The following is a 24,929-nucleotide window of genomic DNA, read 5'->3' as shown; positions in this document are numbered from 1 at the left end:
TTTTGTGTGAATCAGATTATATACTTTGTTAAGAGATACAAAATTATTAGATATGGTACAGTGTTTAATGTTCAGAGTTAAATGTGTCAAGAGAAGTTTTTATTTTATTTTAATTTTGGATAAATATGTGAATTTCATTAAACTGAAAGTTTGTAGAAGTTACAACATCTTAATGACTTAATAGTTAATACAATGAACATCCCTTGCCAAAAAAGATAAAATTAAGTGAATACATGAGTAGATAAATCTAGTCATATTTTAGCCAAATCTTGCATTATATCTTTAAAATGTGTCAAGAGAGAAGGTTGCTTAGACCATGTCCCTATATATCTTCTACAACTCTCTTCTCAAGTTCACGTTCAATGGATTCATCTTACTGGACCACTAGTGGTCTTCAGATCGTGTCTTTCTCTCTACAAAACTACACTTTCTAAACCCAAATCTTACAACCTCATTGCTTCCACCTTGACTCACGGATCCAAAAATCCTGTCTTTTCACGTTATTTGGAAACCGTGAAACTTATGGATGATATTAGTTTAATTTTTTGTCTCAAATCTGAAAGATGGACAAACGTCGAGGCCAAGATTCATAAGATCGACCTCGGACAAACCCATCTAAACAAAAACAATATTAAAGTGCAGATGCTCAATATTCGGTCAGACCAAGTTTTGGTCAAGCTACTATCGACGTGGCTATGACGCCAAGGCAAACACCAAGGCAAACACCATCAAGAACTAAGGGGGAGTGTCTCAGCTGTGTCACTCCACCGATGGACCATTGTCTTGTCTCTACACAACATTGATATGTTATTTAATTTTCCAAAACATTCCTCTCATTCTTTGGGTCTGTCTTATGTACACAGCCGTTAGAGATACAATGTATTGTTAGTACTTAGTACCTAATCTTATTAAGGCTCAAAACACAAAATCAAGTTTCATTAAGCAATCATACATTGATCACTTGAGCTATTTCCATGATCCAACTTGGTTTCGTCTATACTATCTTCAGCTTACACTATCATACTCTCTTTCCACATCCACCTCACCAGAAATCATAGTTTCCACTTGTTAGCTTACATAGTGCAGTAGTATCTACGTTACACTCAAAATTCATTTAATAAATTATCAATTTGGAGATCTCTTCTTCTTTGGAAGTCTCCATCTCCCCCCCCCCCCCCCCCCCCCATCAAAAGTTAGCTACTAAATTGTCAAGATAACTTGAATCAGAACATGGATGCCGAGTCTATATATCTCGAGCCAGAAAACCAAAGTCGAGAGTAAAAAGTTACCTTCAAGACGTCGATAGCCCTTTGGGCACTGAGTAATATTGATCATAGTCTTGGTTCTTCAAGAGACAGATATTTCATGCAACAACTCGTTAAGAACCAAAACCCCTTTATCCAGTTCGCCAGCAAACTTCTTCAAAAAAAGTTCCCAAGATTCTTTATCAACTTTCCCGCTCATAACAGCCATTGAGACAATCTTAATCGCATCCTCTTCTTTCCCTAACTCCTGCAACCCTTCGAACAATATCAAGAACGTTGTTTTGTTAGGAAAACAACCATTCTCCAGCATCTCTTCAAGCACCCTAACACTTTCCTTAACATTTCCGTTCTTGGACAAGCCTTCGATCAAAACTTTATATGTAAAAGCATTCGGCTTGCATTTCCTCTCAACCATATCGTCCCATAAACGACCCGCCTCTGTCAACTCGCCCTTCTCACACATACCAGAAATCAACGTGTTGTACGTCAAGAGACTAGGGATCGAGCCTTTCTCAAACTCGTCGAACAATCTCCTTGCTTCGGAAACTCTCCCTTCTTTGCAAAGCCAATGGATGAGAGTGCTTAGAAGAGCATTATCAGGCATACAATTGTTCTTCAACATTTTTCTCCACAGAGCACAAGCTTCATCTACCTTGTGATCTTCACACAACGCGTCAATAACTTTACAACAAAGAGAAGAATCTGGCATGAAACTTCTATCGAGCATTTCATCGAACATGTTACGTGCTTCCCCTGATTTCTTCTCCTTACATAAACCTCGGATCATAACTCCATACGTCACTTCATTTGGCTCAATCTCGTTCTTTTCCATGTCATCCATAACCATAGCCGCCTCAGAGAATCTCCCTAGCTTACAGTAACCATCCATGAGAACAGTGTAAGTAGTCGCATCCGGATACCAACCACGATCCAACATCTCCCCCAAAACCCTCTTAGCCGCTTCCATATCACCTCTAGCAACGTACCCACCTAAAATCGTAGTGTAAGTCACCAAATTTGCTACCAAACCCATAGCGGGAATTTCGTCGAGCACTTTATATGCACTTTCTATATCATTTTTCTTGCAGAGAGCTTTGACTAATAGATTACAAGTGAAGATGTTGGGCGTGATTCCAAAAGACTCCTTACTGTTCTTAAACATGGCATGAACCAAATCAAATCTCTGATTCTGTATCAAAACGTTTAAGAGTGTGTTCAACGATCTAACGGAGCGTTTCACACCAAAATCAGGGATTCGAAGAAAGATCCTCACAGAAGCTTCGTACCGACCCGCGAGACCGTAGTTACGAAGCAAGTCGATGAATAGATTCTCGCCGCATCTGATCGGCGGGTAAGAGTTCCGAAGATCCGCCATGATAGACTCAACGGGATCGAAAGCACGAGCACGGGATAGTTTGAAGAGAATTGAATGGTAAGTATCGTAATTGTGAGTAAATCCGGGGTGGGATTTACCGGCGTAGAGAAATATCTGGAGAGCGAGATCGATGTTTTGCTGTTGGGTGATCATTGACACTAACCGCTTTGGGAATAGCCTCTGCGGCCACGGTTTGATCGGTGGTTTCTCAGTGATGTATTGCTGAAGAGAGTCCCCGGAGGAGGCAGAGAAGATACGACGAGACGTTACGAGTGCAGGGAAGGGAGTAACGTTCACGCGGGGAAGGACCATCGCTGCCGTTTTCATCGAGCAGCGGCGAATCGAATCTACGAAGACGACGGCGAGAGATGGATTTTTAAATTTGCCGGTGGCGGTTTTATTAACCGTAAACCCGGGTTTTCCCAAACCGGTTACCTTTGGCGTGACATTATGAGGACATGATCGTCATTTCGAGCAGCAACGTGATAATAAATTCGTCCGATAATTCTGCACCTCGCGTTCATCGAACACGAAGGCCAGAAAATACGTAAACACCCTCCAAGTGTCTTGTTTCTTGCGTTATCCATTTAAGGGTATTATTGACCTCACAGTAAGAAAAATCACAAAATTTTCACGGCTAACGCTAATAACAACAATCGAATTAAATTTTCCCAATTAAAAAAATTCTCAGATCACCTTTGAAAGATCATACTAGTGTTTTGGACTCGAGCTTCTTCTTCTTCAACAATGCCTCTATCTCTCCGAATCGCTCCATCTCCAACGGCTTTCCGTTGCTCTCCGAGTTCATCTTCCTCCGGTGGATTTGTCCCCGTGAAGCAGCACTGTCGGATCCTGAGTTCCGGTGCCGTCGGGACGAGAATCGGGTTCTGTTCTGGTGGTGTTTTAGATTCCGGGAAGAGGTGCGGTTCTTATGTGGCGAGGTGTAGCTTAGAAACAGTGAATGTCAGTGTTGGTCAGGTTACGGAGGTTGATAAGGATACGTTGTGGCCAATTGTTAAAGCCGCCGGTGATAAGATTGTTGTTCTCGATATGTACACTCAGTGGTAACGTTTCTTCTTCTACTTCTTGTTTGTGTGACTTTTGCATACCTTGATTGCAATTTCCTGTTTGGAACGACTTGATTATGTCAGATGTTCTGCGATTTGGAAAACTCATGTACATTTTGTTTGGTTTTTTTTCTTCATTTGAGCATGAATCTTTGAAATGTTGAATACTTAGATTGTACTAAAGGATTTGAATTGGAAAAATCATGTACAGTTCATGTTTTGTTTGTTGGGGATGGTTGGATACAAAAGGATTTGAATTTTATGCATTGTAACACTTTCTAGAGAATACATTGAATTGATAAGCCTAAATCTGTTCCAGTTTACATCATCATGATATGGTTGAGATGAATTCCCTTAAAAATGCTTTGTTTTTCTGTGTGTTGAGAGAAATCAAATTTTCGCCCTTTTTCTCAAACTCATTGGTCTCTCTCCAGGTGTGGTCCTTGCAAAGTGATTGCTCCCAAATACAAAGAGCTATCTGAGAAGTACCAGGATATGGTGTTTCTTAAGCTTGACTGCAACCAAGACAACAAGGTCTGTTCTCTTCGTTTTGCGATTAATGTGTCTTCATTCTTATGTAAACACAAAAAAATAATATTGGGAGCAAAAAAACTCGTGCTTTTTGCAGCCATTGGCAAAGGAGCTAGGAATTAGAGTGGTTCCGACCTTTAAGATCTTGAAGGACAACAAAGTAATAAAGGAAGTGACAGGGGCTAAATATGAAGATTTACTTGCAGCCATTGATGCAGCAAGGTCAGGCTGAGTCTCTCTCAATCACTCATGCTGTAAAGTATTAGGATTATCATCCATCTTATATGTAATTTTGGTTTGCTTCTATGCCTGTATCTAACTATCTCTTGTATGTATTAATGCTGCAATGATGGTTGAATGTGGTGGTTATGCATCATAAAGTTCATAACCAAATGTTTTTGGGCTGGCTATTGGTTGCTCAGAGGTCACCGATTCTTTAAAATTGTGACATTAACAAATGGATTTTAAATTTGGGGCACGGATACCGACTGTTGAAAATTATATTTCTTGTTGACAAAAACTTGTCTTACATGTATGATGTTTGGTTGTTTGTTTTCAATGGGGTGTTCCAACTACATTGTGCTCCTCAAGTCATAACTTCATTTAGTAGTTCACCAAATCCTCTCTCGCCTAATATTTTTTCAATTTCATAATCCATTTATGCATAAATTATGTGGGACTAATTAATGTATTTTGAATAATTAAATATTAAAAATTCTGAATAAAAATATAATCGAGCAAAGGTTTACGAGAGAGAGTCCGTCCACAAGGATGGGGGTAATCGCCAAAATACAGAGAGAGCTACAGATCAGAGGATGACACGTGGCGAAATATGAAGGCGAGTTAATAACAATCATAAGAGAAACGCGTTCCGAATCAGACATCTTTTCTCTCTCTCTCTCTCTCTCTTTCTTTCTGAAGTGAACTGTTGTTGTTGTTGTACTCTCTTTGGTTTCATCGAGACACAGACCTAAACCCGATCTGAACTAAAGAAGAAGAAAGAAAGAATGGCGTCTTCGTCGTTCTCAGTCACGTCTCCGGCTGCTGCTTCCGTCTACTCAGTCACCCAATCATCGTCGCATCTTCCTCTCTCATCAACCCGCTCCCGCAGAGTCTCTTTCCGTCTCTCCGCTAAGCCTAAGCTTCGCTTCCTCTCCAAGGTACACGATTCCTCCCCCAATTTCTCAATGATTTAAATGAAGGTCTCGTGGAATGTGGTTTTTTAATTTTCCTGATTTTAGATAATTTTCTATTTGAATTTGTTTGTTTTTTGGGGGATAATTTCCGTGGATTTTATCAGCATTCTCCGATTTGTTTCTCTCTGTATACGTTCTTGGCCAATTTGAATTCAGAGACCACTGTTTCATAGAACCAATGATAAAAATGCTATTTCCAGATTTATTATGGATACAATCTTGATTTTGGGGATTTTGCCATTTAGCAGTAGTCTTCTTTTAACATTTGGCATATGAATTTGCAGCCTAGTCGCAGTAGCTACCCTGTGGTGAAAGCTCAATCGAACAAGGTTAGTACTGGTGCATCAACAAATGCTGCAAAAATCGATGGGCCTTCAGCTGAAGCCAAGGAGAAAAATTCATTGAAGAACTCGTCTTCTTCTTCTTCTTCACCTGAATTAGCTACAGAGGAGTCTATTTCTGAGTTCCTTGCCCAAGTAACAACTCTTGTCAAGTGAGTACTGTTACCCTGTTCTACTACTTTTTAATCATTTAAACCATGCTTGAGAATACTCACTTTCCATCATGCAGGCTTGTGGATTCGAGAGATATTGTTGAGTTGCAGTTGAAACAACTTGACTGTGAACTAACCATTCGGAAAAAGGAAGCCTTACCTCAACCCCAATCTCCACAGTACGTCATGATGCAGCAACCAAATCAACCATCTTATGCCCAACCAATGGCTCCTCCCCCTGCACCTGCTGCTTCCTCACCAGCTCCTCCCACACCAGCCTCCCTTCCTCCACCTTCCCCACCTACTCCTGCCAAATCATTGCTTCCTACTGTTAAAAGCCCTATGGCAGGCACATTCTACCGTAGTCCTGGACCTGGTGAACCACCCTTTATTAAGGTTAGGATATTTGCTATATAGCCGGGAGACCTTATTTGCAATCCAACAGAAAAGTTAATTTATGTCTGCCGCATTTCACTGTCTGAATTCGTATTACTTTTCTTGCTGCCTTTAGGTTGGAGATAAAGTGCAGAAGGGGCAAGTTCTCTGCATTGTTGAAGCCATGAAGTTAATGAATGAAATAGAGGTAAGTTCCTGAATCATCTTAACATGGACTACTGTATCTGAACTTTAGATTTACAGAAATGCTGCGAATAACTCTGTTATTTCTCTTTGCAATCCTGCTTAGCAATATTTAGTCTCTTTTTTTTTGCTCATATACTTGAATACTTGATTGCCCTCTAGATATCATTAAGTTAAAATGACCAAACTCTGTTCTTCCCTTCTCAATTATATTTGGATGATTGCTTGTGTATTATGGATCCCAAATATTAGCTCTTACCTTGGAGTTTGATTGAACTCTGAAACTTAAAATTTGTTTCTCCCCAGTCTGACCAGTCAGGAACTGTAGTCGATATCGTCGCAGAAGATGGCAAGCCTGTCAGCCTCGACACTGTAAGTTTACTAAAGCGAAACACTTTCTCTAGAACTAGTTCTTACACTTTGATCGTTTCAACTGAAAGGTTATATATATAATTTAGAAAGATATATCTCTACTGACATTAGTTGTTTTTTTTTTGGCGATATGACAGCCTCTGTTTGTGGTTCAACCGTAGAATCGGCTACCATGAGAAATGGTAAAAAGAAGAAGCTCTACTAAAAAATCAAATCTCTGTGCTTTTTGGTAAAACAATTTGCAGAGACTCTCTTTACGAAAAATGTTTCCCCTTCGTTTGTCACTGTTAAAGTCCTGTTAGGTTTCTTTAGTTTCGTGAGGAAAAGATTCGAGTTTTTTTTCTTCTTCTAGTTTCTCTATTCGTTAAAAGACATATTTTTTTCAAAAGCTCTGTTTTTTTTTTTTCTATTCACTTTCTATATATACACGAACTCTTGTTCTATTCTATTGCAATTTTCCAATTTCAATATTTAAGCCCAACGTGTGCTTAACAAAGGCCCAAACCCGATAAGGCTTATTAATGTTTCTGATTATAAAATAATAAATGAAGAATTTAATTAAATAATCAAAAGAAGGAAACGGATTGTTTGTTAACAGAGGCAACTTCAACCGCCTATGTTTCTTTCTTCTTTCTTCTTGCCTTCTTCCTTATTGAAATCGAAAACTCTCAATGGGTTCTACAACTCGAGATCTCTCCTTCCTCGTCATCGCTCTCTTTGCTTCGATCCTGTTCCTTCAGATTTCATCGTTACCGGATCCGTCTTTTTACGATTACCTCCGGGAGAGCAACCTCCCCGCCGGTATAGTTCCTAAGGGAGTTACTAATTTCTCGATCGACGTAAATACGGGGCGTTTCACTGTCGCGCTCCCTGTCCCATGCGATGCTAAATTCGAGAACCAGTTCCACTTCGACAACAACATCTCCGGCGTACTCTCCGATGGACGGATCGGGAATTTGTCTGGTGTGACGCAGAAGGAGCTTTTCCTTTGGTTTGCTGTCAAGGGGATACATGTTGATCCGGAGAGCTCTGGGTTGATCCACTTCGATGTTGGTGTTGCTGATAAGCAGCTTTCTCTCTCCCTCTTCGAGTCTCCTCGAGATTGTACTGCTGCGGCGGAATTTAAACCCCGTGATTTCGAGGTACGTTGTTGCGATTGAATGATCTTAGTCTTCTTGGTGGTTTTTGTATTGGCATTGGGAATTTCTTAGTGTCAAATTAGTTAGGGTTTTAGTTTTTTCCCCCAAATTGTATGAAGTGACAAAGAGTGATAAAAGGGGTTTTAGATTCCATAGCACAATTCTGAAGAAGAGAGGCAAGATTGTGTCTGTCCTACTAGCAGCATTGAATCTTTATTTTGACTTGTTGATTCTAGGAATCTTTGTATATATGAATGTTTGGTTCTTGTTGCTGAGGCTTTGAAATCTTTATTCTTAGCTTTGTTTCCTTTGACTCTTGCAATACAGATGCAAACTGAAGATACTCAATCGACAATGCAGAAGCGATCCGAAGATATCCAATCGATCTTTGGACTAGGAAGAAACCGTTGGACAATACCATCATAGGTTTATTTTTGATCGAGGCGTAGAAGGAAAATGCTAATTCCCCTGGTGATGTCTTGTGTGTATGGTGGTGACTTGTAAAAAGTTTGGCTTGTAGTTGTTTTTTTTTTTGGTGGTGTGTTATATACCATATCATATAGTATCAACAGAGTATAAGCTTTCAATAACTGCAATAGACTAAACTTAGGAGGTATGGATAACGTTTGGTTTTGCCTTTAAAGATGATTAGGGGTTATAAGACATATATATACATATATGCTTGTGGAATTTTCATGAGATATGTTTTGTTATCGCACACTCTTTTAGGGTGGGTTTTTTACATCACTAAAAGAAAGGATTTAAAGAAAAATATTATGGTGATTCGAAGATGATTGGAGGATGGGTTTTTGGTTGTTGAGCAGATGCAGAGTGCAGATTAATTAGTGAATGATGAATCTATGCAAGATCGTTTACATATGATTTCATATCAAAATGAATTTGTATATTGCAAAAAGAGATGAGAGCAGTAATCACTATCACATGTTACGGTGTTATCATAATATTTTTTCCGTTAAATGCTTTATAAATAAAGTTTTATTTCAAAAGGGCACTGCGTCTGTCACGTTTGCAAACAAAAAAAAAAAAAAAAAATCCTTTCAAGAACCTTAAACGAGCCAAAGGTGCTAATACCAGCGCGCGTCTCTTTCAAAAGACCACCGTGTCTGTCAGTGTCATCATTCTTTGTCCTTTCGAGCGTGGTTTGAAGTGGGAGCTCACACGTGTCAATGTTAAAGAAAAACACCAAAAAAAAGAAACGTGAACGGCAGGATTCGAACCTGCGCGGGCAAAGCCCACATGATTTCTAGTCATGCCCGATAACCACTCCGGCACGTCCACATCTTGTTGTTTGATTAGTCACGAAATATATCTATTCATATGGTGATCTTGTCTCTACACCAATACACGCAAAATTACTGATCGTATATAAAAAAAAGAAGTCGTCGATAAGATTGGTCACGGTTTATTATGGGTCAGATTATTCAATTACGTCTACAACAGCCAATGCTCAATAATAGTCAACCAAATCAAAGTATTTATATATGGTAATGAATCGAGACATATGACATGCCCATTGGGTGAAGATCTGTTGACCTTATCTCCATTGTCATCAGTCATCACCAAGTTCTCCTAGATTGTCACGAAACTCTTTCTACTATTTTCTTTGATAAGGACAAGATATTAGCGCACACACCGGAAAAAAAAAAAAAAAAACTGTCTCTCAAGAAGAGCACCAGAGATGGAGGAAATGAAGCCATGCGCCGCTAACTCGCCGCCGTTGACTCCTCTTGGTTTCTTAGAAAGAGCAGCCACCGTTTACGGTGACTGTACCTCCATCGTTTACGGAACCAACACCGTTTACACGTGGCGTGAAACTAACCTCCGTTGTTTGCGCGTCGCGTCCTCTCTGTCTTCCCTCGGAATCGGCAGGTCCGACGTCGTCTCCGTCCTTTCTCCCAACACTCCGGCGATGTACGAGCTCCAGTTCGCTGTTCCCATGTCCGGCGCAATCCTCAACAACATCAACACACGCCTCGACGCACGCACCGTCTCTGTTCTTCTCACCCACTCTGGATCTAAGCTTCTCTTCGTCGACGTCTTCTCTCGCGATCTCGCCGTCGAAGCTATCTCGATGATGACGACTGATCCGCCGATTCTAGTCTTCCTCGCCGATAAGGAAGAGGAAGGAGGAGGTCTTGCTGACGTGGCGATTCGTAACAAATTCAGTTACACTTACGACGATCTGATCGAGAGAGGAGATCCGAATTTTAAATGGATCCGACCCGTAAGCGAATGGGATCCGATTGTGCTTAATTACACTTCGGGTACGACTTCGGCACCTAAAGGAGTGGTACACTGCCACAGGGGAATCTTCGTAATATCGGTTGACTCTCTAATCGATTGGACCGTAACGAAAAATCCGGTTTACTTATGGACTCTACCGATATTTCACGCCAACGGCTGGAGCTATCCGTGGGGGATCGCCGCCGTCGGAGGAACAAACGTCTGTGTGCGAAAGTTCGACGCGCCGGTAATATACCGTTTGATCCGTGATCACGGCGTCACGCACATGTGTGGAGCTCCGGTGGTGCTCAACATGTTGTCTGCGACTCAGGAATCTCAGCCGTTGAACCGTCCCGTCAACATCTTAACCGCCGGTGCTCCTCCTCCAGCCGCTGTTCTCCTCCGAGCAGAATCAATCGGTTTCGTGATCAGTCACGGTTACGGTTTAACGGAAACCGCCGGATTAAACGTCTCTTGCGCGTGGAAGCCACAGTGGAACCGGTTACCGGCGACTGATCGGGCGAGGCTGAAGGCACGGCAAGGAGTGAGAACCCTTGGGTTTACTGAAATAGACGTGGTGGATCCTGAGTCGGGTCGGGGCGTTGAGAGAAACGGAGAAACCGTCGGCGAGATAGTGATGAAGGGAAGCTCGATCATGCTTGGTTACTTAAAAGATCCGATCGGAACAGAGAATGCTTTAAAGAACGGGTGGTTTTACACCGGAGATGTTGGTGTGATTCACTCGGATGGTTATCTGGAGATCAAAGATAGATCGAAAGATATAATTATAACCGGAAGAGAGAATGTGAGTAGCGTGGAGGTGGAAGCGGTTTTGTATACGAATCCGGCGGTGAGTGAAGTGGCGGTGGTGGCGAGACCTGATGAGTTTTGGGGAGAGACGCCGTGTGCGTTTGTGAGTTTGAAAGAAGGGTTGAGTCGGAGACCGACGGAGGAGGAGTTGATAGAGTATTGTAGGAAGAAGATGCCAAGGTATATGGTTCCTAAAACTGTGTCGTTTAGGGATGAGCTGCCTAAGACTTCGACTGGGAAAGTTATGAAGTTTGTACTTAGGGAGATTGCTAAGAATATGGGTATGACGAGGTTAAGTCGGATGTAATATAATTGGAATATGTGATTTGATAGAAATAATGGTTGCAGATTGTAAAAGAGCAAAGTGTATGGAAAGAGTGAAAGACCATCATCATCCCTAAACTTTTTATGAATGTTTTAAATATTTAATTTCGTGCAACCGATATCTGCCGACAAAGTAACTTGCTTCCTCTTTTATAAGCTTTCCCGATTTATTTGCACGGTTTTGTTTGTCTTAAAGTATGCGATTGTCTAGCCAACAAAGAAAACTGAACATAAAAAAGTCAGCAGAGTTAATTAAAGAGAGAGTAGTAATTAATTAGTCCACCGCGTTAACACCGTGTAACATAAAGTTAAAACTCGGTTTACTAAATAAAAAAAAGACACATGTTACAAAAGTTGCGTGTCATTTAATTTCTCTCATATATTGATTGCTGTTCTGTAATTAAATTTTGATGACTGCTTTGCCTCTTCCTTTGTTTGAAGGTTATCTTTAAAAACAAAATCTGGTTTTAAGTCGGAGAAAATTTCATACAATATTGAAGAAGAGAGACGAAACCCAACTCATTAAGCAAAATCGATCGGATCTTCATCTTCTTCTCTCTTTGTCTCTCGCTAAAGAAGATGGGATTTTTCTCTCACATGATCTCCAGAGATGATCTGAAAGCAGGAGATCACATCTATTCTTGGCGTAACGCTTATATCTACTCTCATCACGGTTCGGTTTCCATCTCTTTCTCTCTTAATCCTCGATCTTATTTTTATTTCTGGGTTTTTTTTATATCGAATATCACAAAAATTGGATTTACTGCTCTGTTTGCAGGAATCTATGTAGGCGATGGAAAAGTCATTCATTTCACCCGTGGAGGTGGTCTTGAAATCGGAACCGGAACAGTTTTGGACAAGTTCATCGATATTTCGATACAGAATCATGGAAGAAGAAAAGACAACAAGTGTCTTCTTGATTGTGGAGACCAATCGGATCTCGGTGGTGTCATCTCTTCTTGTCTTGATTGTTTTCTCGCCGGAGGTAATCTCCATCTCTTCGAATACAGTGCATCTCCGTCTGTCTTTCTGGCCAAACGAGGTGGTACTTGCACGATAGCATCTTCGGATCCTTGTGATCAAGTCATCTCTCGTGCGGAGTTTCTCCTTTCGCGAAATGGGTTTGGTGAGTACGATCTTTTAGACAACAACTGTGAAGATTTTGCTATCTATTGCAAAACTGGTTTGTTTGTTTTATCCATGGCCACCAAGTTTGGAAGTAGTGGTCAGGCCAACTCTGTGTCTGCTGCTGGTGGTGTTGTTTCTTTGACGCTTAAGGTTTTAGGGGTGAAAAAGAAGACTATTAATGCTGGTATAGAAGACGATTCTATGGTTTCTGTTGTTAACAAGGTCATTTCTTCGACGGTTAAATATGTTGTTCCTGGTGTTAGTGGTGTGGCTTTGGCGGAATATGGTCACTACTGTTTAGGCCGTCTGTCTTACGACATTGGTGTTAGAAAAGATGCTTGCAAGGTTTCTGTGGAAGAGCTCGTTGCATTTGTAAGTGCCAAGCAAGGCATACAAAACAGGTGTCTCTAGTTAGCACTTTGTTGTTTTGCATTTATATATGTTTGATATGACTAATTGTTAAAAAGTATGGAAAGAGTGATTTTGCTTGCTTTGTTTGAATTGTATTTAAACTGTATTTTAACTATTTGTAAAATAGCATTATTATATTATTTCCAATAAAATTGAACTCTTCTTCAAATAACTTAAAATAGCATTATTATATTATTTTTAACTTCTTAAGACGCCACCACCTTTGAGCTTAGCTTTCTTCAACCTTAAACTCTCTCAACTAGCTTTAGAACTTATTTGAGAATGCAAAAACAGAGCGAAGAAAGAGCATGAAAAAGAGATGCGATAACTGTGAAGATGAAGCAAAGGAATGATCGATGCAGGACTTAAACGAGGAGGACACACAAGGTTTGAGTGAGTTGAGGCCTCATGCGCCTTAGAGTAACCCTCTTTCCAAGAGAGCAGCTTTCATTGTTTTCAGTGATTCTTCCATATCATCACAAATCTTGTGAGCATCCGGTATTACAGTAGGATCAACCGCTATCGTGATTGTCATTTCCCCCGCATAACTTGTGTAATGTATCAACAATGCCTACACAACAATCAATATTAAAATAATAAATATATTTATTTTTAAGCTGATTTAATTACCACAGTAAAAAACAAATCATCTTATATGGAATACGGGTGAAATCCTAGAATTAATATTCAAAATATAAATATACAATATTAAACACAAAAAGAGAAACAAATAAAATTAAAAAAAATTAGTGAAAAAATTGTCCAGCGGTAGACATCGGGTTAAAATCTAGTTATGTATATTATCACAAACGTTTCGAGAATGAAACATCAGAAGATAATAAAAGAGAGTATTCTGAAAATGACCCACGACGCGGACCTTTTGTTGAATCGCCAACCTCCAACCGCCAACCAGATCATTTATATTCAGGGCCGGTCCTATGCTTTTATTGGCCTAAACATGTTTTAAACATGATAAAAAAAATTATATAAAATTATTTTAAAGTACTAAAAATAGATATTTTAATAAAGTGTGACATTTTATTACTTATGAAAATTAACAATTATAAATGTAAATGTTTTGGTTTTTCTGAAGATTTCTTTTTGAATAAGCAGCAAATTTCTTATTTAAATAAACCAAATATTTAAAGATGCTTTACCAAATTATCAAACAAGAGCCCAAGGACAAACCAAAACAAGGAAAAAAAAAATAATTACCAGGTTAGGCGTCGAACCTGCAGCATTAGACATAACAATGGACTACCTTGCCAGACTAAACAGATTATTATGTAAATGTGGTCTTTCAACTAACTATATATTATTTCGCCTAAAGCAAGTGTTTTGCTTGCCTTATGGACGGCCGACACTGTTTATATTGTTGGTTAGAGAAATAGAAATATAAGAAAATAAAACCATATCTTTATATATCTTTTTACTCACACTTCAATTTTTTTTGTTCTTTTCACACTTCAAATTATGATATTTCCTTTTTGAGTTTGGTTTGAAATTAGTTCTAGTTTCAATTATTTCTTTTTTGAGTTTGGTTTGAAATCTATATTATTATTTTCACAGCATTTTTCAGAAGAAAGCTTGAAATTTGGCAGTATTTACATCATATGCCATTGTAATTAAAACATTGAATACAAAAAATATTTAAAAAAAAAATTAAGAAAATCGAGTATAGAAATATATATTTCCCTAAATATCTGAACAACATAATTTCTATTTTCCTTTTTAATTACAAGTTTTAAAATATTTTAATGAAAAAAAACTATAGCATCTTACCTTATTCAATTTCGATTTTCCATAATTGGTTTGGTGTTATACATGTTTTCCATTATACATGTTTTCCATTATACAAAATTGTTTAATGTTTTCTATGTTAAAATGGATAGAGCAACTGATGTCAAAATAGGTAGAAAAAATATAAAAATAAACTAATAATGTATGATTTTATTATACTATATAGTATATATATATATATATTGTTTTAACCTCCACAAAATGATATATTTTTTTGTCAAAAAACATGTGTCATTTATAGAGTTATGATGTCAAATACAAATATATATATATATATACATACATATATATATCATGTTGCACATTTTAAATAGTGAATACATCAAATTTAGTCATATGAGTAATATCAATAATATTATATGTGTAAATATCAATAAAAATACTAAAAAAGCAACAATAATTTATGGAAAATTTTATTTATCCACGTGTCCAAACCGAAACTAAAAATGTGATGAGAATTAGGTTAATATTAGTACACTTATATATTTTTGCGGGTTGGTCTAAAAACACAAACAAAATATTTTAAAACTTGATTTTATATGAAAGAAGTTAAAAACAAACACTAATCCGCTCCATCACACTCATAGACAAAACTAACTAATTTCAAATTGGTGAATAAAATTTAAATAATTTTACACTAACTACAAAGTATTATACATATTAACATACGTTTACTTTCACAACAACTAATATTGATTAATTAAATTCCAAAATAAAAGAATTTTGATTAATTAAATTTCAAATGAAAATAATAATTTTTAAATAGATAAAGAAAATAAAATTACAAATATCTCAATATTATTGTAAAAAAATTTAAAACATATTTTTGATCTAACATAATGTTTTTTAGTAAGTTATATAAAATATACAAAAATACATAATCGGTTAAATCTAGTTCTGCTTTAAATTATGTAGCCTCGTGATCTTCCCCGGCTCAATATCGAACCCTGGGCAAAAAGAAATTTTTTTTTTACCTTTCATATTTTTTTTTTTTTTGAATTTCTAACTAAGATTACACTTAATGTGACTTTGAGTGACAATCAGCGAATAGAAAAAGTTGTGGCAATCTATATTATTATTTTCACAGCATTTTTCAGAAGAAAGCTTGAAATTTGGCAGTATTTACATCATATGCCATTGTAATTAAAACATTGAATACAAAAAATATTTAAAAAAAAAATTAAGAAAATCGAGTATAGAAATATATATTTCCCTAAATATCTGAACAACATAATTTCTATTTTCCTTTTTAATTACAAGTTTTAAAATATTTTAATGAAAAAAAAACTATAGTATTTTACCTTATTCAATTTCGATTTTCCATAATTGGTTTGGTGTTATACATGTTTTCCATTATACATGTTTTCCATTATACAAAATTGTTTAATGTTTTCTATGTTAAAATGGATAGAGCAACTGATGTCAAAATGGGTAGAAAAAATATGAAAATAAACTAATAATGTATGATTTTATTATACTATATAGTATATATATATATATTGTTTTAACCTCCACAAAATGATATATTTTTTTGTCAAAAAACATGTGTCATTTATAGAGTTATGATGTCAAATACAAATATATATATATATATACATACATATATATATCATGTTGCACATTTTAAATAGTGAATACATCAAATTTAGTCATATGAGTAATATCAATAATATTATATGTGTAAATATCAATAAAAATACTAAAAAAGCAACAATAATTTATGGAAAATTTTATTTATCCACGTGTCCAAACCGAAACTAAAAATGTGATGAGAATTAGGTTAATATTAGTACACTTATATATTTTTGCGGGTTGGTCTAAAAACACAAACAAAATATTTTAAAACTTGATTTTATATGAAAGAAGTTAAAAACAAACACTAATCCGCTCCATCACACTCATAGACAAAACTAACTAATTTCAAATTGGTGAATAAAATTTAAATAATTTTACACTAACTACAAAGTATTATACATATTAACATACGTTTACTTTCACAACAACTAATATTGATTAATTAAATTCCAAAATAAAAGAATTTTGATTAATTAAATTTCAAATGAAAATAATAATTTTTAAATAGATAAAGAAAATAAAATTACAAATATCTCAATATTATTGTAAAAAAATTTAAAACATATTTTTGATCTAACATAATGTTTTTTAGTAAGTTATATAAAATATACAAAAATACATAATCGGTTAAATCTAGTTCTGCTTTAAATTATGTAGCCTCGTGATCTTCCCCGGCTCAATATCGAACCCTGGGCAAAAAGAAATTTTTTTTTTACCTTTCATATTTTTTTTTTTTTGAATTTCTAACTAAGATTACACTTAATGTGACTTTGAGTGACAATCAGCGAATAGAAAAAGTTGTGGCAAATTAATTGTATTTAGGCTTAAACATTGGTCTAGTTACTTTAGTAGTGGTGTATGGTCACAGATGTCCACATTTATATTGTGGTCGAAAGGAAAGATGATTAATTTCAACCTAATAGCGCTAATTTTTTATTTTCTATCCAAAATATTATGCTAGGAATTGTATTGTGTGGGTTGCAGAAACTAGTAACCAACTTGTGAGGTTTTAACTTCTTAAGATACGACCTTTGAGTTTAGCTTTGAGCTTTCTTCAACCTTAAAACCTCTCAACTAGCTTTAGACCATATTTGAGAATGCTAAACAGAGCGAAGAAAATAACATGAGAAAGAGATGCGATAACAGTGTAGATGAAGCAAAGGAATGACCGATGCAGGACTTAACACGAGGAGCAAACACAAGGTTTGAATGAGCTGAGGCCTCATGGGCCTTAGAGTAACCCTCTTTCCCTGAGAACAGCTTTCATTGTTTTTAGTGATTCTTCCATATCATCACAAATCTTGTGAGGATCTGGTACTACTGTAGGATTAACCCCTACCGTGATTGTCACTTCACCCGCATAACTTGTGTAATGTATCAACAATGCCTATCGAACACAAAAACAAGAAACAATCAATCAAAAAGAAAAGCTAATTACGATTTAAATTAAATTACGCAACAACACAAAAAAAAAAGACGTACCTGTGAGTGTCCATAAGAGCTTGGAGAAATGTAAGCGATGGGATGGCCATGGAAACTGATTTCTTCCATAGGGCCCATAACGTTTGACACACATGTCGTTATGTTCTTCAAGTGTTGATTGAATGCTAATGATGCTGCCTATTAATGACAAGAGTGAGTTATCCATATATGTACTGCCCATATAAAAGTGCAAGTTACACATGCATCTCAAATTTATTTTACCTTAGCTCCCAACACTTTTAGGATGATATTGATAAAGAAATACGCTAGAGCTGCTTGATAAGAGTGCTTCTTTCGAGCCATAATAGCTTTGGACTTTTCTAGATAAACCAATGGATCGGTTTCTAAAGCAATCGATAACGGTAAGATAATAAAACTGAAGTAGTTTCCCCATCTGCATTTTGAATCCTTCACCATCATTTCTGCCAAAGGCTTTATGCATAAGAAGTAAAAAATTTGTTTGTTGAGAATTAAGGAGTTAAATTATATGGTTTGAGGAGTATGTTTTCTAACCTTGAATCCGATGTCTGGCCTTAGATTTACTGTACAACCTGCACGAAACCGTATACCATCTGGAAGATATGAAGTCAATACTGATCCATCCTCCAGCTCATCATTCTTGTCTTGTTCTTGGGAAACAAGATATTGTCGGTTCATATAGCTAGAAAGAGCAGCTTGTGTAATTCCGAGTAGAACATCGTTGATAGTCTAACAGCATATGCAATAGAAAGCACAGATCCATTAAAAAAGGTAAGAGAAGTTAAAATCCTTAAGAGAGTTATGAACATAAATCGCAACGTTACCATGTTCATAGCATTCTTGATAAGTTTAATGTCATCTAGAGATATAGTTCGGTGATAAAATCTCCTTGGATTTCTCCTGACATTCGCATTGCCTTTCAATGGCGTTTTAGTATCCTTCAAAAACAACACTGTCGCAACAAGCAACAAAACATCTACGATTGTATTCCAAATCAGTCTCATTGTAGAACCAATGGTGAATATTGCCCTTAAGAACCAGCCAGTTTTCTCAAGGCTATGCGGCACTGTGGTTCGCCGTTTCACCAAAGGAGTAGCAGTAGACAACATGTTTGGATTTGATGTCTTATGGGTACATGCGAGCACAAGGGAAATGAAGGACATCCCATCTGCCAACGCATGGTTAAATCTTATTACACCGACTGCTTCAGCATCAGAGGTTTTGACGTTAAGGATGTGAATGTCCCACAAAGGTCTTGATCTATCAAGAGGAGTCATTGTGAGACGTGAGCAATAATCATCGACTAACCTTTGTCCACCTTCACATGTTTCTTCTAGATCTATGTATGGTACAACTACATGATCTTCTACATTGACTTCGGTCTCGATCCATTTTGCACCATTTTCAGACTATTAAGATAAGACAGATGGAGACCAAACACTATCTCAAATGATTTGACTCAAAATCTCAAGTACATTGAGATCATGTAAATTAATCAACAAACATATAATTCTTTTTTTTTTTTTTGCAACTATCAAATTATTTACTTATTTAAAGAAAACATTCTCTTAAAACAGAAATTCTAAATCAGGTCATGTTTGCAATACAACATAATATTTACAAGTGATCGAGAATAACTAAGCATGTATAAGTGGGTACCAGTTTGCTTGAGAAACGAGGATGCTTGTAGACATTATGCCTCAAAGCATCAAGAACAACGTCAGGATTAATTTTGGTTTTGAAACCAATGTTGATGATGGCACATATGTCTATGTCTGGCGACTGGAATACTCGCGCCATCGGGCTGAGCGGCTCTTCATCCTCCTCCTTATTCTCCATTCTCCCGTTCCCTATGTGCATATCTCTTCTCTTCTCTCTCTCTCTCTTCTTTTATAGTATAAAGTTTGTCTATATGACTATACCTATATATAAGTGGTCTTAAATGTGACTCTCTTCTTTTGGTCTTTTATGTTTGTTTGTATTATTGTCTTTGAACAGCAAAAAAAATTATTATGGGTGACGTTTAATTTTCTTCTAACAAAACATACAAAAAATTGTAGTTGCCAGAAAACTGTATATGTTATACTATTTCAGTAACTCAGTTTCACGTTAACTGTACTTAATTAAGTGATTGTGTATGTTCACATATGTTCATGTTTTTAATGTGGTTGAAGCTGATGCATGAAAAAACGTGTACTCTTAAATGACAATTATAATATTTAATGCAAAATGGACTAAAATTTTTATTTTATTATAAAATTAACTTATTATTATGGTATAAAATTATAAATTATTGACGTTGCAGTGCAGTCTCTATTAAATGTGACTGTAAATACTAAGTACTAGTTTATAATTAACAAAAAAATTGTAGTTGCAATCTCTATTTCAAATAATTCAGAATTTACTAAAAATTTCAAGGATATGTTAATTGTTTTCTATTTAAACTTATCATTTTTAACATACTGTATGTTTAATTATTTATTAATAGATTGACATTGAGAAAAAAACATATATATTGTACCATAGTTTTGCTCAAAACTTAAATAGAGGTTTTTATACTCTCCCTTTGTTCCATTATATTAGAGTTTTTGGCTAAAAGTACAAAGATTAAAAAAACAATAAATGTAATTATTTAACATAATTTAACTAGTAGACTAAAATATTGCATAATTTTAATAGTCAAAAATTATTAAATTAATATTAAAAATGCATAGAAACTTTAAATGTTTTTATAAAATGGAACAAATAAACAAAAAACTAAACTGAGACAAAGGGAGTAGTATGTACCCAAAAAAAGCCATTAATAATGTTGTGAGAGGAAAGAAGATACTCTGTAATTAGCAAATCACGTCATAGCTAGACTTAAAATATATGTCCCTCACTTTTTTATGTAGTCGAACGGCCATAATAAAAGAGAGTACGCTGCTAAAGGACCCACGAGGCGGACGTTTAGTTGATCCGCCAATCAATCAATTATATATTGTTGATTAGAAAAAACATAAAATTATTATTATTGGTTAATATTCCACGTTTCACCATATATCTTCATTACCTCACACTTCAAATCTTTTAATCTTTCACACTTCAAGTTGTTATGATATTTCCTATTCGAGTTTGGTTTCTGGTTCTAATGATACCGTATTCTGCTTTAAATTCTAGCTAGAGCCGTGTAATAAGAGTGCTTCTTAACTTCGAGCCATCATATTTTTCGATAAACCAATGGATCGGTTTTGTAAACCATATTGACGGTTCAAGAAGTGAGAAAGAGAGGGAATCCGAGTAGAAGTTAGTTATGAACATCAATCATAACATACTATGTTCATGAATTGCGTTCTTTATTAGTTTAATCTCATCCAGCGAGACAGACAGTTCGGTGTTAAAATCTCTTTTAATTGCACATGACATTCACCGGCCTTTTAAAATATTGTATCCTTCTAAGAACCAGCCTTTGTTTCTAAGGCTACGCGTCCTATCTTACCATTTGACGGAAGGGATAGCCAGGCCTGGGAAGAATAGCAATAGAATATGTGCCCGAGTCTGATGTTTTATGGGTACATGCGAGTAAAAGGGAACATTAATTATAAGGACATCGCATCTTCCAACCAATGGTGAGATCTTATTAATTACACCGACAGCTTCAGCATCTGAGTTTTTGACTTAAGAATATGAATGTTCGACAAGGGCCTTGATCTATCAAGAGGAAATTTCGTGAGACGTGAGATATAATCATGGACGAAGCTTTTTCCATCTTCAACTATCTATCTTTTGGATCTATGTATGCTATAGCTACAGATGGTCTTCTACATTGACTTCTTTTTCAATCCATTTTGTACCATTTTATCATCCGCTCATATAAATAATATGGTGTGAACGCAACGGGAGGCTGCACGGTGAGATTCCTAAAGACACCTGATTACACTATCATCAGATCAATAGATAAAGTAGTCGGCAACAGATTATATATGCTCTGTCAAGAACACAAGTTCCCCTAAGCTTGAAGATGGTTCGGCAGGGCATTTGGCTTGCCTTGAGAGGCTAGTGCTTTGGCTCAGTTTTCTTTACAATAGTTACTTGTTTCAATTTTATTTCTATCAAACGATGCATATAATGTAAACATGGTTTTTTTTTCTTGAATAAATTTTACATTCATTCAAAAAATAAATAAAGTTAAGATAAATTAGAGAGACCAAATAATATGTTAAATTCCACATAGAAGTTAAGTACACGCTGTCTATAAGAAGTAAAGTATAATATTATAAGAACAACGTCAGGATTAATCTACGTTTTGAAACCCATAATAGTTACCGTACCAGCACAAATAGTCCATTGCCGGTGACTGGAATACACGCACCATTGAGTTGAACGGCTCCTCCTCCTCATTCGCCATTCTCCCTTTGTTCTTAGATGCTCTAGAAATATTACACTTAAATGTGACTTTGAGTGACGATCAGCAAATAGAAAAAGATGTGGTGCCAGGTAACAATATATTATAGGTTCGTAGCAAATTATATTTTAAGGCTTAAACATTGGACTTAGTACTTTAGTAGTTGTGTATGGTCACATATATATGTCCAAATCTATAATTATAGTTGAAAGGGACGATGATTAATTTTCCAACTACTGTAATAGTGTAGCTATATCTTGAATTTATATATATCCAAAATATTATTTTAGGGATTTGTGTTGTGTGGGGTTTGTCCTCGAGTGAGTAAAGTCTTTTGCGTAGCAATAACGTCAGAGTCGGAAAAACATGTGTTTTGGGCCGGTTCATCGACGCATCACGAAAGCAGACATGGACTGCTGCTAATATCGTTTTCTCGGTTATAAATTAATGAATATTGTCCATCTCCAAGCAGAACTAGTACTCCCTCCGCTTCATAATATAAGATGTTTAGAGAAGTTTTTTTGTTTCATAATATAAGATGTTATCAAGTTTCTATGTAACTTTTAGATTAATTTAATATTTTATATTATGCAGTCTTGTTTGTGATTGGTTAAACTTTTTTAAAATGTTTATTTTTTAATCTGCGTGCTTTACCCAAAACATTTTATATTTTGAAACGGAGAGAGTAGTATTTTATAGTATGGTCGCGTTGGGTAGAATTAAATTCTTCAACCGCCTTTGTGGGTACGGTTTGTAAGATGGTCGCGTAACTTTTTTTTTTTTTTTCTTTTTTTTGAGAAACAAGGAATCTTGAACATCATGGCATGGAGACTCTTTAATTTGTTTTCTTCTACAGATAATAATTTTAAATCAGATACAAGGTGTACTGTATTCACCCAGTCGAGAAGAGATAATAATTTTAAACCAGATACAAGGTGTTCTGTATTCACCCACTCGAGAAGAGATGGAGGCAATGAAGCCATGCGCCGCTAACTCTCCTCCGTTGACGCCGTTAGGTTTCTTAGAAAGAGCCGCCATCGTGTACGGTGACTGTACCTCCATCGTTTACGGAAGCAACACCGTTTACACGTGGCGTGAAACTAGCCTCCGTTGTCTCAGCGTCGCGTCCTCTCTGTCCTCCCTCGGAATCGGCAGGTCCGACGTCGTCTCCGTCCTTTCTCCCAACACTCCGGCGATGTACGAGCTCCAGTTCGCTGTTCCCATGTCTGGTGCAATCCTCAACAACATCAACACGCGACTCGATGCACGCACCGTCTCTGTTCTTCTCACCCACTCTGGATCTAAACTTCTCTTCGTCGACGTCTTCTTCTGCAGTCTAGCCGTCGAAGCTATCTCGATGATGACGACTGATCCGCCCGTTCTCGTCTTCATCGCCGATAAAGAAGAGGAAGGAGGATGTCGTGCTGACGTGGCCGATCGCAACAAGTTCAGTTACACTTACGATGATCTTGTCGAGAGAGGTGATCCGAATTTTAAATGGATCCGACCCGAAAGCGAGTGGGATCCGATTGTGCTTAATTACACTTCCGGTACGACTTCGGCTCCCAAAGGAGTGGTACACTGCCACAGGGGAATCTTCGTAATGTCAATTGATTCTCTAATCGATTGGACCGTACCGAAAAATCCGGTTTACTTATGGACTCTACCGATGTTTCACGCTAACGGTTGGTGTTATCCGTGGGGGATCGCCGCCGTCGGAGGAACTAACGTCTGTTTGCGCAAGTTCGAAGCGTCGTTAACCTACCGTTTGATACGTGATCACAACGTCACTCACATGTGTGGAGCTCCGGTGGTGCTCAACATGTTGTCTGCGACTCAGGAATCTCATCAGCCGTTAAAACGTCCCGTCAACATTTTAACCGCCGGTGCTCCACCTCCAGCCGCCGTGATCCTCCGCGCGGAGTCAATCGGTTTCGTTATCAGTCACGGTTACGGATTAACAGAAGCGGCCGGTGTAGTCGTCTCCTGCGTGTGGAAGCCACAGTGGAATCGTTTACCGGCGAGTGATCGAGCGAGGCTGAAGGCACGGCAAGGAGTGAGAACGGTGGGGTTTACTGAAATAGACGTGGTGGATCCTGAATCGGGTCGGGGCGTTGAGAGAAACAGAGAAACCGTCGGCGAGATAGTGATGAAGGGAAGCTCGATCATGCTTGGTTACTTAAAAGATCCGAGCGGAACAGAGAAGGCTCTGAAGAACGGGTGGTTTTACACTGGAGATGTTGGTGTGATTCACTCTGATGGTTATCTTGAGATTAAGGATAGATCGAAAGATATAATCATATCAGGAGGAGAGAATGTGAGTAGTGTTGAGGTGGAAGCGGTTTTGTATACGAATCCGGCGGTGAGTGAAGTGGCGGTGGTGGCGAGACCTGATGAGTTTTGGGGAGAGACGCCGTGTGCGTTTGTGAGTCTGAAAGAAGGGTTGAGTGTGGAACCGACGGAGGAGGAGTTGATAGAGTATTGTAGGAACAAGATGTCTAGGTTTATGGTTCCTAAAACGGTTTTGTTTAGGGATGAGTTGCCTAAGACTTCGACGGGGAAAGTTTCTAGGCTTGTGCTTAAGGAGATTGCTAAGACGATGGGTGATGAGACAATTTCTTAAACATCTTTCACCGTTCCACAAGATTGAATGTAGCAAATGGACAATGGTCAATGAATATGTATTCCCTAATCCGCATAAACACTATGTAACAAAACGTTTGGATTGGTTTGAGGTTTGTTTGTTTTTACTCGGTTTGGATTTTTAAAAATATA

General features: G+C 37.1%; 7 protein-coding genes, 1 non-coding gene and 1 pseudogene across 11 annotated transcripts; 6 read left to right on the top strand and 3 right to left on the bottom strand.

The window, feature by feature from the left end:
* Nucleotides 1–256: 256 nt before the first annotated feature.
* Nucleotides 257–3,156, bottom strand: LOC104735669 (pentatricopeptide repeat-containing protein At5g16420, mitochondrial). Of its 3 annotated transcripts, none has more exons than XM_010455498.3 (2): nt 1,290–3,156; nt 257–789 (listed from the first exon to the last, which is right to left on the bottom strand). In XM_010455498.3, exon 1 carries the CDS (start codon nt 2,965–2,967, stop codon nt 1,348–1,350), a length of 1,620 nt encoding a protein of 539 aa, XP_010453800.1. In that variant the 5' UTR covers nt 2,968–3,156; the 3' UTR covers nt 257–789; nt 1,290–1,347. The 3 variants fall into 3 exon arrangements, with proteins under 3 accessions (XP_010453800.1, XP_087337675.1, XP_087337674.1); XM_087481549.1 differs by having other exon boundaries at nt 789–1,197; nt 1,290–3,024; XM_087481548.1 differs by having other exon boundaries at nt 789–1,200; nt 1,290–3,004.
* On the top strand, nt 3,079–4,631 carry LOC104735670 (thioredoxin F2, chloroplastic). The gene is made up of 3 exons (XM_010455500.3): nt 3,079–3,704; nt 4,142–4,241; nt 4,336–4,631. Exons 1-3 carry the CDS (start codon nt 3,388–3,390, stop codon nt 4,468–4,470), a joined length of 552 nt encoding a protein of 183 aa, XP_010453802.1. The 5' UTR covers nt 3,079–3,387; the 3' UTR covers nt 4,471–4,631.
* Nucleotides 4,632–4,969: 338 nt separating this feature from the next.
* On the top strand, nt 4,970–7,348 carry LOC104769913 (biotin carboxyl carrier protein of acetyl-CoA carboxylase 1, chloroplastic). Its single transcript, XM_087481547.1, has 6 exons — nt 4,970–5,398; nt 5,719–5,927; nt 6,005–6,323; nt 6,439–6,510; nt 6,813–6,878; nt 7,016–7,348. Exons 1-6 carry the CDS (start codon nt 5,246–5,248, stop codon nt 7,037–7,039), a joined length of 843 nt encoding a protein of 280 aa, XP_087337673.1. The 5' UTR covers nt 4,970–5,245; the 3' UTR covers nt 7,040–7,348.
* A 104-nt stretch (nt 7,349–7,452) lies between these two features.
* Nucleotides 7,453–8,789, top strand: LOC104769912 (uncharacterized protein At5g01610). Its single transcript, XM_010494235.3, has 2 exons — nt 7,453–8,020; nt 8,345–8,789. Exons 1-2 carry the CDS (start codon nt 7,550–7,552, stop codon nt 8,441–8,443), a joined length of 570 nt encoding a protein of 189 aa, XP_010492537.2. The 5' UTR covers nt 7,453–7,549; the 3' UTR covers nt 8,444–8,789.
* A 445-nt stretch (nt 8,790–9,234) lies between these two features.
* On the bottom strand, nt 9,235–9,316 carry TRNAS-AGA (transfer RNA serine (anticodon AGA)). The gene has a single exon. It is a non-coding gene; the product is annotated as a tRNA-Ser (tRNA).
* A 114-nt stretch (nt 9,317–9,430) lies between these two features.
* Nucleotides 9,431–11,510, top strand: LOC104735661 (putative acyl-activating enzyme 5, peroxisomal). The gene has a single exon (XM_010455490.3). It carries the CDS (start codon nt 9,717–9,719, stop codon nt 11,376–11,378), a length of 1,662 nt encoding a protein of 553 aa, XP_010453792.2. The 5' UTR covers nt 9,431–9,716; the 3' UTR covers nt 11,379–11,510.
* A 243-nt stretch (nt 11,511–11,753) lies between these two features.
* LOC104735662 (protein LEAD-SENSITIVE 1) lies at nt 11,754–13,103 on the top strand. Its single transcript, XM_010455491.3, has 2 exons — nt 11,754–12,068; nt 12,174–13,103. Exons 1-2 carry the CDS (start codon nt 11,975–11,977, stop codon nt 12,932–12,934), a joined length of 855 nt encoding a protein of 284 aa, XP_010453793.1. The 5' UTR covers nt 11,754–11,974; the 3' UTR covers nt 12,935–13,103.
* A 4,177-nt stretch (nt 13,104–17,280) lies between these two features.
* LOC104735663 (wax ester synthase/diacylglycerol acyltransferase 8-like) lies at nt 17,281–19,669 on the bottom strand. Its single transcript, XM_010455493.3, has 6 exons — nt 19,430–19,669; nt 18,595–19,179; nt 18,305–18,499; nt 18,014–18,223; nt 17,792–17,929; nt 17,281–17,696 (listed from the first exon to the last, which is right to left on the bottom strand). Exons 1-6 carry the CDS (start codon nt 19,628–19,630, stop codon nt 17,541–17,543), a joined length of 1,485 nt encoding a protein of 494 aa, XP_010453795.2. The 5' UTR covers nt 19,631–19,669; the 3' UTR covers nt 17,281–17,540.
* A 2,967-nt stretch (nt 19,670–22,636) lies between these two features.
* Nucleotides 22,637–24,904, top strand: LOC104735664 (putative acyl-activating enzyme 5, peroxisomal pseudogene; annotated as a pseudogene). Its single transcript, XR_015578131.1, has one exon. The product of XR_015578131.1 is annotated as a putative acyl-activating enzyme 5, peroxisomal pseudogene (transcript).
* The last annotated feature ends 25 nt before the right edge of the window (nt 24,905–24,929 follow it).

This window comes from Camelina sativa, chromosome 13 (assembly GCF_030686135.1).
Source record: "Camelina sativa cultivar CO46 ecotype springtype chromosome 13, ASM3068613v1".
Lineage (NCBI taxonomy): Eukaryota > Viridiplantae > Streptophyta > Magnoliopsida > Brassicales > Brassicaceae > Camelina > Camelina sativa.
This window is presented reverse-complemented; position numbering and strand designations above follow the sequence as displayed.

Coding starts and splice junctions, on each gene's coding strand:
- LOC104735669 (XM_010455498.3), bottom strand. CDS start 2,967: ATGAAAACGGCAGCGATGGTCCTTCCCCGCGTGAACGTTACTCCCTTC.
- LOC104735670 (XM_010455500.3), top strand. CDS start 3,388: ATGCCTCTATCTCTCCGAATCGCTCCATCTCCAACGGCTTTCCGTTGC. Junction 3,705..4,141: donor CTCGATATGTACACTCAGTG/GTAACGTTTCTT, acceptor GTCTCTCTCCAG/GTGTGGTCCTTGCAAAGTGA. Junction 4,242..4,335: donor ACTGCAACCAAGACAACAAG/GTCTGTTCTCTT, acceptor TGCTTTTTGCAG/CCATTGGCAAAGGAGCTAGG.
- LOC104769913 (XM_087481547.1), top strand. CDS start 5,246: ATGGCGTCTTCGTCGTTCTCAGTCACGTCTCCGGCTGCTGCTTCCGTC. Junction 5,928..6,004: donor CAAGTAACAACTCTTGTCAA/GTGAGTACTGTT, acceptor TCCATCATGCAG/GCTTGTGGATTCGAGAGATA. Junction 6,511..6,812: donor AGTTAATGAATGAAATAGAG/GTAAGTTCCTGA, acceptor GTTTCTCCCCAG/TCTGACCAGTCAGGAACTGT.
- LOC104769912 (XM_010494235.3), top strand. CDS start 7,550: ATGGGTTCTACAACTCGAGATCTCTCCTTCCTCGTCATCGCTCTCTTT. Junction 8,021..8,344: donor TTAAACCCCGTGATTTCGAG/GTACGTTGTTGC, acceptor CTTGCAATACAG/ATGCAAACTGAAGATACTCA.
- LOC104735661 (XM_010455490.3), top strand. CDS start 9,717: ATGGAGGAAATGAAGCCATGCGCCGCTAACTCGCCGCCGTTGACTCCT.
- LOC104735662 (XM_010455491.3), top strand. CDS start 11,975: ATGGGATTTTTCTCTCACATGATCTCCAGAGATGATCTGAAAGCAGGA. Junction 12,069..12,173: donor TTATATCTACTCTCATCACG/GTTCGGTTTCCA, acceptor CTCTGTTTGCAG/GAATCTATGTAGGCGATGGA.
- LOC104735663 (XM_010455493.3), bottom strand. CDS start 19,630: ATGCACATAGGGAACGGGAGAATGGAGAATAAGGAGGAGGATGAAGAG. Junction 19,180..19,429: donor CTCGTTTCTCAAGCAAACTG/GTACCCACTTAT, acceptor TTATCTTAATAG/TCTGAAAATGGTGCAAAATG. Junction 17,697..17,791: donor GCTCTTATGGACACTCACAG/GTACGTCTTTTT, acceptor TGTGTTCGATAG/GCATTGTTGATACATTACAC.